A 12850-nucleotide genomic window follows, 5' to 3' on the forward strand; every position below is an offset into this window, starting at 1 on the left:
ATCATGATCACGGCACACAGGAGCTTAGTCCAGCGCCCAGGTATCTGTACCACTCAACATACTTCAGCTAGCAGGATGGTTTCGGTTGTCTTATCTCTGGCTTTGTTGTATCAGGCTTGATTACTCCGTTGCCCCATTCAGCTAGGATGAATAAACCAAGGCAAAACAGCATGGCTACGACGATTGTGTGTGTGTCCCTTCCCCTCACACTGCTCCCCTGAAGCCTCACGGGCGTGATGGCGTCGGGAGATTAATGTGTCAGAAAGGTGGAGCCTTCACAGATGGGATGAGAGTTCTTCTGAGACTTCATGCCCCGCTTCTCATAGGGACAGGGCAAAAGGACGTCAACTAGATGAGGAAGAGGTCCCTCCGTAGAGCCTGACTGTGCTGGCTCCTGACCCCAGAACTCCCAGCCTCCAGAATTGTGCTGAGGTCACGCCATGTTCTGTTGTAGTGAATAAAGAAGAACAAACAAATTGACCATGTAAATCCACTTTTTCTTGTAAACATGAGCGTATTTAATCTTGCCACTTGAAATAATAAAGGAGAAACATACAAAAAAAAAAGCACCATAAGTATCGAAGGGGAAGAATCACATGTCTTCATGTAGACATGTAAAACTGAACATACAGTCCTGTGAAGTACACCTTTCTTCCACAAAGTCCTCCTTATCTCTTCCACACTTACTCAGGTCTGCTTCCCTTTCTTAACTGCTTTGAGGCCCAATTTCGGCTTTTCTCTCTCCAGCCAAATTTGATGCAACTTCATGGTTCCTTCCCTGGGGACACAGAGTTAATTGGGAGGTAGCCCTGCCTCAGGGACACAGCATAGCAGGGAAGACAGCCCCTGGCTGGCTAAGTTCCGACCAGCTGCCTGCTGAGAAGGCTTCACACGTAAATTCCTGCTTTCCAGTGTGAGGGCAGACCTCACTCTGTGTCCTTACTCCAGTACCGGCAATGCCATTAGCGTCCTCTCTGGCCACCCTTTCTCTGTTTCCACCACAAAATTCCCTCTTCCTCCCTCCATCTTTCCCACTTTTAGCTGCTCCCCAAGCTCCACCTCTTTTCAATAGAAAGAAAAAAAATTACTAGGGAAGAGCTAATTTAGTGTGTGGCAATTCGTTTCTTCAGTGTGTTTTAAAATATTGCAAAGATTAACCTTGAAACTGTGCTTGTTGTTAAAGACCTTTGGTAAGTCAGGCATGGTAGCTCACACCTATCATCACTGCATTGGAGAGGCTGGGACAGGAGGATCACTGCAAGCCTGAGGCTATCCTGGGCTACAGTGTGAGAACAAAACAAAAATTTCAATTCCCCACAACACACACGCCAAAAGAAAATTAAACACAAAAATCTTTGCGTGCTGGAAAATAAGAAGAAAATCAGAAGGACATGAGGGACATGAAGGATATAGCCCCTGTCTTCTCCCCTCCCTGGTCAGCTCTTCAGCGTTCACGCCCATGGGACCATGAACTAAAGACAAGCCCTCTCAAGTCAAGAGAGGCAGGCGGCCCAGAGGCAAGGACAAGCCCCAGAACCAGAGGGCTGAGAGATTAGCTGAAAACAAACCTACCAGTCCCATGCTATGGGGGTAACTCCTCTACCCAAGATCCAGGTCCCAGGCTTTTGACTGGGTGTGGAAGAGAGAGGCAGAGGAGAAGGCAGCGTGGGGCTCTTTAGATGATACGTTTACCAGATTGTAACCACAAAACACCAGCAAGAGAACCAATGCAATAAACCGATTTGCTTCTGCCAGTATAATCCTCAGTAGGGCTGATCCTTTGGGCTCCTTGCCCTTCGTGGTGACAAGCACACAACCCCTTAACAGTTCTGGGCTCCAAGAAAGATGACTCGAGTGGGTCCTATTAGTTGGGATGGTAAATGACAATCTGGGAGTAGAAGAGGCAGGAGACACAAGCTTTCAGACAATTAGGAAGGAGGGTTGTGTGGCTGCGCATGGCCCTTCGTTTAGTATTTCACTGGTAACCCTTTGCCATCTGAATAATTACTATAGGCTTCCTCAGCTTCTGAACTTGGGACTTGCGATGTTTTTCAAAGTGATTATCTATACACGAAACAGTAAAAGCTATAAACCCTGCCTTTCCCCTTATGCCTATGTACACACACACGCATACACAGTTGGCTTTTTAATTATCTTAATTCAGTCCTAAAATTAATAAATGATGGGTCATGCCTAGTTTAGAATTTAAATGAGAACAACTTTGTCAGATGAATTATCATTCAGAACATTTGCCTGTCCTCTTCTTCCAAGACCTGTAACCAATCAGAAAGCGCCCATCAAGACTCGCAGGCAAGGAGAAGGGTCTCCAAGCTCCGCTGATGTTTCTCTGCACGGTGTGACTCTCTGGCAGAAAGATTTTTTTGCCTTTCTTCTCTGTCTTACCGACTGAGAAAGGAATACTTGGTGTGTTATTGGAGCTCTCTGAGTGACAGGTAATATCGTAAATAAGAAATGTATGTTTGTATTTACATAGAAAACCTAGTAACTGTTCACTATCATTTGGCGGTGTCAAAATACCTTAAGCCTAGAGCTGTATTTTATACACAACTCTGAGTAATATTAAAGTGGAAAACGAGTTGCAGGGACACGCTTGTGGTCATTTGAAAGTGTGATTATCTAGAGAAACACAGCACGCAAGTCGTTTCAACCAAATTAGATTCAGGAGAAAATAGTAGCACTACAGACATATGGTTGAGCCCACAAAGTCATTTCCCTCATACAGCAGCTTGCCTTTTCAAAGACTTCCCAAGCATGAAAACAAGAGCTATAGAGTTGATTATTATTTAAATAAAATGTGAGTTTAAATATGGCCTACTTGGGAAATGCACTCCGTTGTCTAAGTTAGGATGGTTGTTTTAGTTTTTCATTGAAAATGGACTATTCACATGGCTTCCCGAGGAATCTCTCTGGCAGTGCTGGGCAAAGACTGCGTCTGTAGAGTGCAGTTAGTGGAGGCAGCTCTGGCCGACCTCCCCATAACTCCACCAGGAAGAAAGGCCGTTCAAATGTGCCAAGAAAGAGCATCAGCCCCCTTGCTTGCCGCCTTCCACTCTCCCATTAGTCTCTGAGGTATGTTCATGAATATTGGGCGCAGGACCTTGGGGTTTAGAAGATCTTGCACTCATTGATGGAGAAGAACTTCCTTCTGTTTCGTCTCCTGGCCTGGTTGACAGCCGTTCGGACGGCACATTCAAATACCTGCTGCACTCCCCGGTTGCTAAGGGCTGAGCACTCCAGGTAGCCCTTGGCTCGCACATCCTGGGCAAGTCTCTTCCCTTCTATGGCATTGATGCAAGAGGCCCTGTGGGGTCCTGACTCTCTCTGGTCAGTCTGTGTGGCCACAACCAACACTGGGGTACAGGGTAGATTGCTCCTGATCTCACTAATCCATTTGTTCTTCAGATTCAGGAATGAGCTGTGATTGGCCACAGAGTAGCACATCAGTACTACATCTGCCTGCTGATAGGACAGGGGGCGGATGCTTCTGAAGGCGTCGTTGCCCGCAGTGTCCCAGAGGCCCAGGCTGATCTGGATGCCGTCCATGAAGACGTCCACACCAGTATTCTCATACACAGTGGGCTTGTAAGCTTCCGGGAAGGTCTCAGAGGTGAAGCGCACCAGTAGCGAGGTTTTCCCCACGGCGCTGTCCCCTACCAACACGCATTTGATAGAGCTCAGCATCTTCTCTGTCTGAAGTCCTACTTCCCAGTCCAGGATGCTAAGGGAACGAACTCTCAATGAGCTGTGGCAGCAGGCTCCATCTCATGAGAAGACAGCAAGCAGGGTTTATGTTCTCAGAATCTTGGACATCAATTATAGATGTTACTTCTGTCTGCCCCGGGGAGAGGCAGCGACTGCTTGAGAAAACCTCTGAAGCTTGGTTGTCAACTGGAACAGAAAGAGAATGGGGAAACTGAGGTTTTTCTTTCTGATGACAAAGAGCCTTTCATTGCCAAAGTAATTCAAAGCGAGGGTCCCACCACAGGGTAGCCATTCAACCCTACTCATGCATGCAGTCCCATCCCCACCTTTGACAAAATAAGCTAAAGCCTATTATTATCCAACATTAACACATATAATATCTTCTGGCCAAGAGACAGGAGTAGCTTGTCCTTAAATATCAGCCCTTGAATGATGGGTATAGTGGTGCCCATCTCTAATCCCAGGAACCAAGAGGCTGAGGCAGGAAGATCCTAAGTTAGAGGCCAGCTCAAGCTACATAGCAAGAGATCCTATTGAGAGAGAAGCGGGGAGAAGGGGAGAGAAGAGAGAAAAGAAGAGAGGAGAGGGAAGGGGAGGGGAAAGGAGGGGAGGAGAGGGGAGGGAAGAAAAACAGTTTGGTGATGATAACACTGTTCTGGTCATCACATGAAAAAGAATTCAGTTGCCCACCTGGTGTGTGAATGACACTTGTAAACCGGATCTTGACTGGCCAAGAATCAGGAAGGCAGGAAAGGCAGCTGGGTATGTGTGGCCTCAGGCTCTAGTGGGTCCCAGCCACTTTGGGGACCTGCAAGGAAGAGAAATTAATGAGGAATGAATACCGTATATAATTTCCTTCCCTTGTTAGTAATCGTCCAGTCTTTGGTTTATGCAGAAATTTGAGTTGAAGCAGGAGAAATCGATCGCTGGAAGACTGACAGTTTGCTGTGGTTTTTCCCTTGAGATGCTTTGGTAAGGTTGGTTAGATGGGGAAGACCCTCCGTGGAGCTCTCCACAGCTGCAAGCAGGCTCCATCACCTACAGGGCAGGAGGTGGCTCTTGCGTGCTGTTTAAACTCTAAGTCTCGGTTTACACATCTATAGAGCTGTGATGAGTTTAGAGACGTGGGAATTGAGTTCTTCAACCATTTGGAGCCATCACCTGCTTAGCAGGCGCTGTCCCACAGCCAATAACTAAACAAAACAACTCGCTCAAATACAAGTACGCTCCCCGCCAACTTTTAAACAGGATTGCACAAACACGGCAGGACCTGAATTTTTTACAGGGGTAGATGGACTCTCATTTGTCTGTGGATCAAAGAGCTCCAAGCAAAGAGCGCTGTCTTGCATGCAGCTATCATTCTCTCTAGGCCAGCCCACTTCAGGTGAACCGAAGGTCTGCCAGACTTCAGAATCCAGAGTAAAGGTTGTCAACGCAATTGGCCTTATTAGCCTCCCTGCTAGCAATCGTCCCGGCATACCACACTTAAAGCACACCCAAGGCAGACCTCAGCAAGAGGCAGTTTTTAAAACTGTCCTTCTAAATCCTAAGGAATCCTCCAAAGACTTTTGACATCCATGTCAGCTTGCAGTATCTGTTTAGATGCGACAGCCTCTGCGAATGAGTTAAACAAACAACACATGAGTTTTGGGAATTCCTTTTCTCTGAATACATAAGCTAATTGACCTTGACCAAGTTACTCAATCTGTCTGAATCTTGGTTTCTTCCAAATATGAACTTTCTGGGGGTCATCAGGGTCTCTGCCTTCACCCTGATGATGCCCAACCTTGAATGTCCCTGGCATAGCGGCTACAATGCCACGTGTCCATCAGACTCTCTCAAGATGGCCTAGACATCCATTTGCCACAAGATCTTTCACAAAAGGGCTCCACAATGCCCCAGGTGGACTTTATCCCCTTAGACAACTCAAACATGAATTTGTGACTTTGCTTACGACTGACAACTCCTTATTTCATTGTTTATGCCAGCGTAGCAGGACAGAATTAGCAAAATGGCGTGTGTGTCAGATTGGTGGGTTATTGCGGTGACATATTTCTACCAGATTTATCGTCAGAGCTCCTGAGCGCATAGCTTTGAAAAGAATCCCTGTGATATCATGATAAGGGTGAGAGAAAAGGGCGGGGAGACTTAGAATGGCCTCTGGAGTGCCTGTATAGTCAGTCACATCCTTAACTTCACAACGCCTCAGTTTCCTCCTGGTAAAAACCAGTGTAATAATATCTGCCTCCCATAGTTGCTGAGAGTACCCCGTGGGCTTAAATCTTTCGCCTAACGCGTCATGTGAACAACCATATGTATACACTATGCACAACCATATGTATGCACTATGAACTATGCACTCATTATCAGTAACATTGTTGGGAAATCACCACTAAATATAATGGCAAGCAATTATTCATTCATGTGAGGAATTTGAAGCATCACCTAAGAGATCTCGCTAGCAGAGTGGACTACGTATCTTTTTCCCAGAAATAAAATAAAAAAAAAAACCAAGATAGAAGTTTCTTCATATAGCACAAAATTAAAATAGTACATAAAGGAGGAAACACGGAGATGTGGCCCCATAGGGCTCAGAAATGCCAGACAGGAGAAAAGGGCTCTGTGCGGAGTGAAGTGACCTTCCCACACAGCCCATCGTGACTGAGCGACACATCGGTTCAGCTCTCAGAGCCGTGGTTCCCCACGTTAGGCACAGGGAGCTTGCCTGGTGGCCCCACTAAGACTGCAGCCAGAGGAAAACCTTTATTGCTGACCCGGTAGACAAGAACCAAAGCCCCATCCAAATCTGTAAGGTGAAGTGACAGGCCAGGCCTACAGTAGATGGCCATATATGGAGCTGGTGGAGAGGCAGAAGACGCAGCAACTCCCTATATAGACATGATCTTCAGTCTCTGAGGCGTGTCTCATCCACCCTCGGGACAGCCACTGTGGCCCATATGGGCAGCATGGAGATGGGTGGGCTTTCAGTGGTTTCTCCTAAAGGACATTCTCCCTTATACTGTTTGTGGGTGGAAAACAAAGGCGAGTTTTCAGCAGCATGTCATGAGTGGCTAGCTGGCCAGGCGTCCATAATAGGGCACTATCAGGAAGAGCTACTTCAAGCGTCCTCTGAGATGCTCTAACCCTTAAGCTACATCTCTGGGGCTTCAGATTAGAATGAATGAGCCTCCGGCCCCGGTATGTCAGAGTCTCATCTCCATGACCTGATTTTCCTTTGTTCTCTTCCAACTGTTTCTAAAAAAAAAGGGGGGGGCTTCTGCAGGACTCCACAGTTCAGACACAGAGTCACATGGAAGAGGGCCGCCATGCAACAAAAGAAAGGTGCTGGTCCTTCCGTCTACTCTGGCAAAGGAACAGAGGGAGGCAGACAGAGGACTTGGGACATGAGCTATCCTAATCTTCTTCCTCTGAAGTCAGACACTTACGGCCTCAACTCTCACCTTGAGCAGACAGACTTTATTTCTCTCTAGGACCCCTTCCATAGACAAACTCGGTGATTCTCCAGCAGCTAAAAACCTGCCCTTCGTTCACACCAAAGTGCCACCCGTTCTCAAAAGTGTTCCTTGACTCCCGCGCCCTACCTCCCATCGCCATTCCTATGGACTATCTCAGATGCCCTGCTCTGTCTCCGTAATTCCCCCTATATTTACTTGATGCCAAAAGCAGCACACAGCCAAAATGGCTAGACCCGTTCGTAAAACCAGAACCAGATCACATCTTCACAGGGCGTTTGTGAGGACCGGGTTTGGGTAAAATTGTGGCAGCTAATTCCTTGCTGCACTTAGAAATGTTTTCTCGTAGAGAGTTGCTCTCATGGGTGCCCTGGAAAGCAAAGTTCCTCCAGAACACGTCATAGTGGAAAACAAACATCAAATTATAACTATGTGGATGGTCTTAAGTAGATGGCTTTGGTGAAGGTGATTTGTCAAAAACATTGCCCCTCTAGGTACAGTAGTTTGTGCCTACCATCCTAGCACTGTGAGACTGAGGCAGGAGGATTGCTATGAGTTCCAGGCTAGCATAGGCTACAGAGTAAAACCTTGTGCTTACCCCCAGATCCCCAAAAAGAAACACCCGCAGCAGTTCAACAGTTCAGAAATTCAGCGAGAAATACCATATGCAGTTCCCTTCGCTTGCTGGGTGATCACCCAGTGCTCAGTTTCTGTGGGAATTCGTGTGAAAGCAGAAAGCGCTGGAACGCTGGTACCATTTGCTCTGGCTTCTCCCTTGAAATTCTTTTGTAAGGTTGGTTACAGGAAGACCCTCTGTGGAGTTCTACAGCCGAAGGCAGGCTCCATTACCTACGCTGTGTATGGACCTTTCAATGTGTTGCTTTAACATGTCAAGGTGCCGGCTCCTCCTGGGGCCTGTGATTGCAGGTGAATCTCATTTCCTTCATTTTGCTTATGTGAATTTAGCAATATGTTTACTTAAACAGGCATGCTTTACTTGTGTAATTTATTTACTCTATGTGTGTGTGTGTATGCGTGATGCTGGGGTTAAACCCTAGGGCCATGCACTTATGAGGTAAACACTCACAGAGCTACACCCCCGCCCCACCTCCCCCTACCTGCAGCCTATGCAACTCTGAAGAAGTATCTTGGTTGTGCTGTTTTGTTTCTTCAGTTTGGGCTCTGAAAGAAAGATCAAGGCTGAGCTGGACCCTGGAAACAAACATACTTTCTGGGCTGAGGATGTAGGGTGGTGGCAGGTGGCTCACCTAGCATGTGGGAGTCTCTGCATTTAATTCCCACCACCCCTCAACTTAGAATGAACTTAGAAGAGGTACATTAGTGTCTTTGATTTAAAAAACAATCTAGCTCTGGGCAGTTGGATTTGCTCAAGTTTTCTGGAAGCGCTCACTCTGATTTCTGGTTCCTTTCGAGGTCAGTTTTACTCTCTGCTTTTGGAAGACGGCTTAGGAAGCCGGGCAGCCGTCTCCAGTTCCAGGCACCACGGTTATCTTCCCCCGAGCCCCTCCTCCTTTTTGCTTACACAAGAGTTAGGGGTTTGGGGTTGTTTTTTTTTTTTTTTTCTCTCAGGGGGTGTTTTGTTTTTGTGTGTATGTTTTAGCTATTCAAAGAAACTGGAAGACCGCCTGCTTATTAAATGCCATTAAGGAACTATCACTGATTTTGTACAGTGACAATTGGGCTTTTTTTTTTCATTACACAAGTTGAACATGACTGAGGTGAAAATAAAAACTCTGAAATACTGCAAATTCTCAAACATTATTGTTTGTTTACATTTATTTACTTGAGGGAGGCAGGGTGCATGTCATCTCACGTTTATGGAGGTCAGAGGAAAACTCGTCTAAGCTGAATCTCTGTTTCCCCCTTGCAGGCCACAGAGAATGAACTCATCGGGCTTGGCTGCAAGCGCCTTACCCCAACTGAGCCATCTGGACGGCCCGAAATTTGAAACTTTCGAGTACTAACATAATCTTAAACTTAAGATTACACACCAAGGAAATTTTCTTCGTGCACAAAATTATTTAAAATACCATGTATTAGTACCTTCTGCTATGTGTATGAATAAAATATTCATGATTTAGACTTAGGTTCCATTAGTGACATATATCATTATGCAGGTGCAAATATTCCGGTATAAAATATCTGAAATTTAAAAATATTTCTGTCTCAAGCAATTTAGGTAGGGGATCCTCCGTGCACACGTGAACACATGCTTCTCGTGTACAGGTCTATGTTCTCATCTGATAGAAAGTGCGACCCATTTGTAAGTAAAACGAATACGAATGTTTACCTCTCTCCAGGAACCAGTGCCGATAAGTGAGGAGAGGGTAATGGGTGAAAGACTGGGAAGCTACTGAAGAAGCTGCGTGGCGGATATGCGGGAGAATACAAGTTTACTTTTTCCTTTTGAGGTCCAAATTTTTCAAGTTGAAAAATTTTTTTTTAAGCAGGCAGGTTTAGTGGCTAAGACAGATCAGTGGGTAAAGATACCTGTCACCAAGTCTGAGGATCCTGGTGTGACTCCTGGGATCTACTCACTGAGAGGAAAGAACCAACTCCCATAAGATATCCTCTGACCTCCATATGCACACACAGCACGCGCACTGACCCCCACCCCCACCCCTGTCCCCAACAAACAAAAATAATTTGTAAAGTTTTAAACAGAGGGGTCTTTGATGAGTATCACTAGTGCTAATAAAGGGTGCTTGACTTAGACCGGCCATCCTCCTGTCTCAGCCTCCCACGTACTATGATTACAGGCCTGTGTAACATGCTTGCCTACTATAATGACTTCTTAGAGGTATTTGGAGTGATGTTGTTGGGGTATCGAGTGACAAGTGACTGAGGCAGACACAGACAGGCACCGGCTGGGCCCCTGTCTCCAGGTGGAAGCCACAAAACTGGTGATTCAAGTTCAACCTGTGTTAGTGCCTCCAGGCTGGGAACACATTATGGCTGAAAGATGGGATTACCAAACTTTAACTTTCTAGCTGCTACATCACATTCACTAACTTTCCTAAGACCTCTCCCCCCGAATTCTGCAGAATCGACTGTTTGCAAAGTGCAAAAACGTTAAAAAGGAAAGGAAAGAGATTCAGGAGTGAAACATGCGTAAACCACTCGAAACCAGGTCAGGAATCAAAGGCGGTCCGAGAGTTAGGGAGCTCCCGCCCTGGGGGCGCTTCTCTGACTGCAAAGGTGCAGCTGCAGAGGGCTGTTCCTATATTAGCAGGAGGTGGTTTCTCCTCCTAGTCTCTAAGTGCCTACCTCCCTCTCTGATTTGTCCAAATCAGTCTCCCCTAGGGCTGTGACCCCTCCCAGCTTCACCACACCACCTATGACTAAGGGAGTCACCATGCGCCACGGGCTCCCTGTGAGCCACCCACACTGTCCACCGCATGTTCAGGCCATGATGAAGGGCAGCAGTCCTGCATTTGATTTGCTGGTCCCTTCAGATGACCTCATTTCTGGCCACTTCCTTTTTTCTCTGGGTTATCTCTGATTTGTCCAAATCAGTCTCCCCTAGGTCTGTGACTCCTCCCAGCTCTACCACACCATCTATGACTAAGGGAACCAACATGTGCCAAGGGCTCCCTGTGAGCCCTTTTTTTCTGCTTGTAAAATTAATACACATATATTATGGGATATTTCAAAACCATGAACAATCTAAATTATAAGGTGAAAAACAGCTGCCTCCCACCGCCAAGAGCTGTGTGACATTCGTATAAATATCCCTACTATTTTTCTCCCACACTTCACTTTTTTTCAAAATTAATATTATATTTAACATATTTTTTGTTTGTGTAACTTTTCTTGAAGACCCGAGCTTACAGAATCCAAGTTAGCTTCCAACTCACTTTGTAGCTAGGGATAACTTGGAACTTCTGATGCCCTGCCTCCACCATCCCAGTCCTGGAATTATGGTTAGGCAGGCCCACTCCTGGTTTATGTTGTGCTGGGATCAAACCCAAGGCTTCATGCATGCTGGGTAAGCATGCTATCAACTGGGTTACAACCCCAATCTCCTCAGCTGAGCATTTATATTGTTAATATTTCCTAGGTCAGGATTTGCCCAACATAATTTTCACGACTAGATAAAATTGCAATATATGCAGACACGAAAACATCATTTATTGCCGAGTGGTGGTGGCGTACACCTTTAATCCCAGCACTCAGGAGGTAGAGACAGGTGGATATCTATGAGTTCAAGGCAAGCCTGGTCTACAGAGTGGGTTCCAGAACAGGTACCAAAGCTACGGAGAAATCCTGTCTTGAAAAAGAAAGAAAAGCAAAACAAAACAAAAAAAACTAAACCATCATACCATCATTTATTTAACCATTTGCCTATTATTGGATACTTTCATTCTTCCTAGTTTTACAATAACATGAAGATTTATATATAATTTGTATCAATATATGATTACTTCTCTGAGATAAACAATAAGAGCAGTTGCTGGGACAAAAAGGATAAAAACAATTGCACTAGTGTTTCTCAGCTGCAGGAATACCATTTCGTCACACTAGCATCAACGTGTGTTTAACATGTATGGTGTGCCATATGTTTTGGAAATTCCCCTGATTTCTGGTACCCCCTCATACTGAGCAATCCCCAGGCTGTAGGGTAACAAGTTCCCCCACTGTGGAAAGAAACTCAGTAAGATGAAAGGACCCAAAGGTCATCAAAGTCAACCCACTCATTTCCCCCATGAAGGAAATGAGGAAGCCGAGAGCTACAGAAAGCAGCTCAGCTGCCGGGGGAATGACTCCTCGCCCAGAATGGAACCTGCTGAGTCAGCACATTTTCCATCGACACTGGATGTTTCAACTGCTCTGTGTCTTTTCTTTAACATTCGGGCACAAAGCTCATCTAGCTAGCTGGCTATTCCAAATTATTCATTCTAAATTAATCTATTCCCCCATCCCTCCAGGGAAAAGTTTCCACTCCATAGATAAAGGTGACCTCACTCAAAAAGAAGCACCCGATTCTAAAATGAAATTATTCTTCAGACAGCTAGTCCCTTGTTTGTTGACTTCCTTTTCAGACAGATCATCTCTCTTTTGGGTAATCATTACCCTAAGTCCTTTAGAATTAGGGAAAAGCCTTGTGACTTAGTTGTGATTTAGTAAGTGATTAGGAGGGCAGGCCATTTGGCTCTGGACATTTAGCCCAGAGACCCAGCAAAGAGCGGTGAATGTGTTTCGTGTGAACATCTGTGAAGGGCCCAGGTGTGGAGTCCGAGGGCCTGGTTAGATTCTCACCACCCGCCTTGCTGATCAAAACCAAAACCTCAGGTGAGTCACAGACCCGGAGCTACAAGGTGTGAATGATAACGCGTATGACCTCTAAATCAGACGAGGGGATGCTGGGTCCCACACCCTGCTGAATGGCCAACTTTGGCAAGGAGTAATGAACACTGATATCTATCAGACATCGTTTGAGGTGCTTTATGAAAACCTCATCTGACACTCTGCAGTCAACACCATGTTTACAGAAAGGAACAAGAAATAAGGCACCGAGAAGGAATGGGCTGTGCCCAAGCTATGGAGGTGGACTAGGGTCTGAACGCCAGCCGTTAGCCAAGGAGCCCGTCACGTGTCTCTTCACCCCCTCTGGCTCCCGTGCCCCCGCGGGT

General features: G+C 46.0%; 1 protein-coding gene across 2 annotated transcripts in view; it reads right to left on the reverse strand.

Moving 5' to 3' along the window:
• Positions 1 to 494: 494 nt before the first annotated feature.
• Positions 495 to 12850, reverse strand: part of Rhoh (ras homolog family member H) — a 37382-nt gene continuing 25026 nt past the window's right edge. For both annotated transcript variants that reach the window (XM_085691841.2, XM_048414981.3), the window contains exons 2-3: positions 4414 to 4531; positions 495 to 3909 (exon numbers count right to left, since the gene is read on the reverse strand). In XM_085691841.2, coding sequence (XP_085547967.1) covers positions 3127 to 3702 — 576 coding nt within the window. In that variant the 5' untranslated portion in view covers positions 3703 to 3909; positions 4414 to 4531 and the 3' untranslated portion in view covers positions 495 to 3126. The remainder of the gene's footprint in view (positions 3910 to 4413; positions 4532 to 12850) is intronic.

Source organism: Myodes glareolus, chromosome 8 (assembly GCF_982192425.1).
Source record: "Myodes glareolus chromosome 8, mMyoGla1.1, whole genome shotgun sequence".
Taxonomy (NCBI): Eukaryota; Metazoa; Chordata; class Mammalia; order Rodentia; family Cricetidae; genus Myodes; species Myodes glareolus.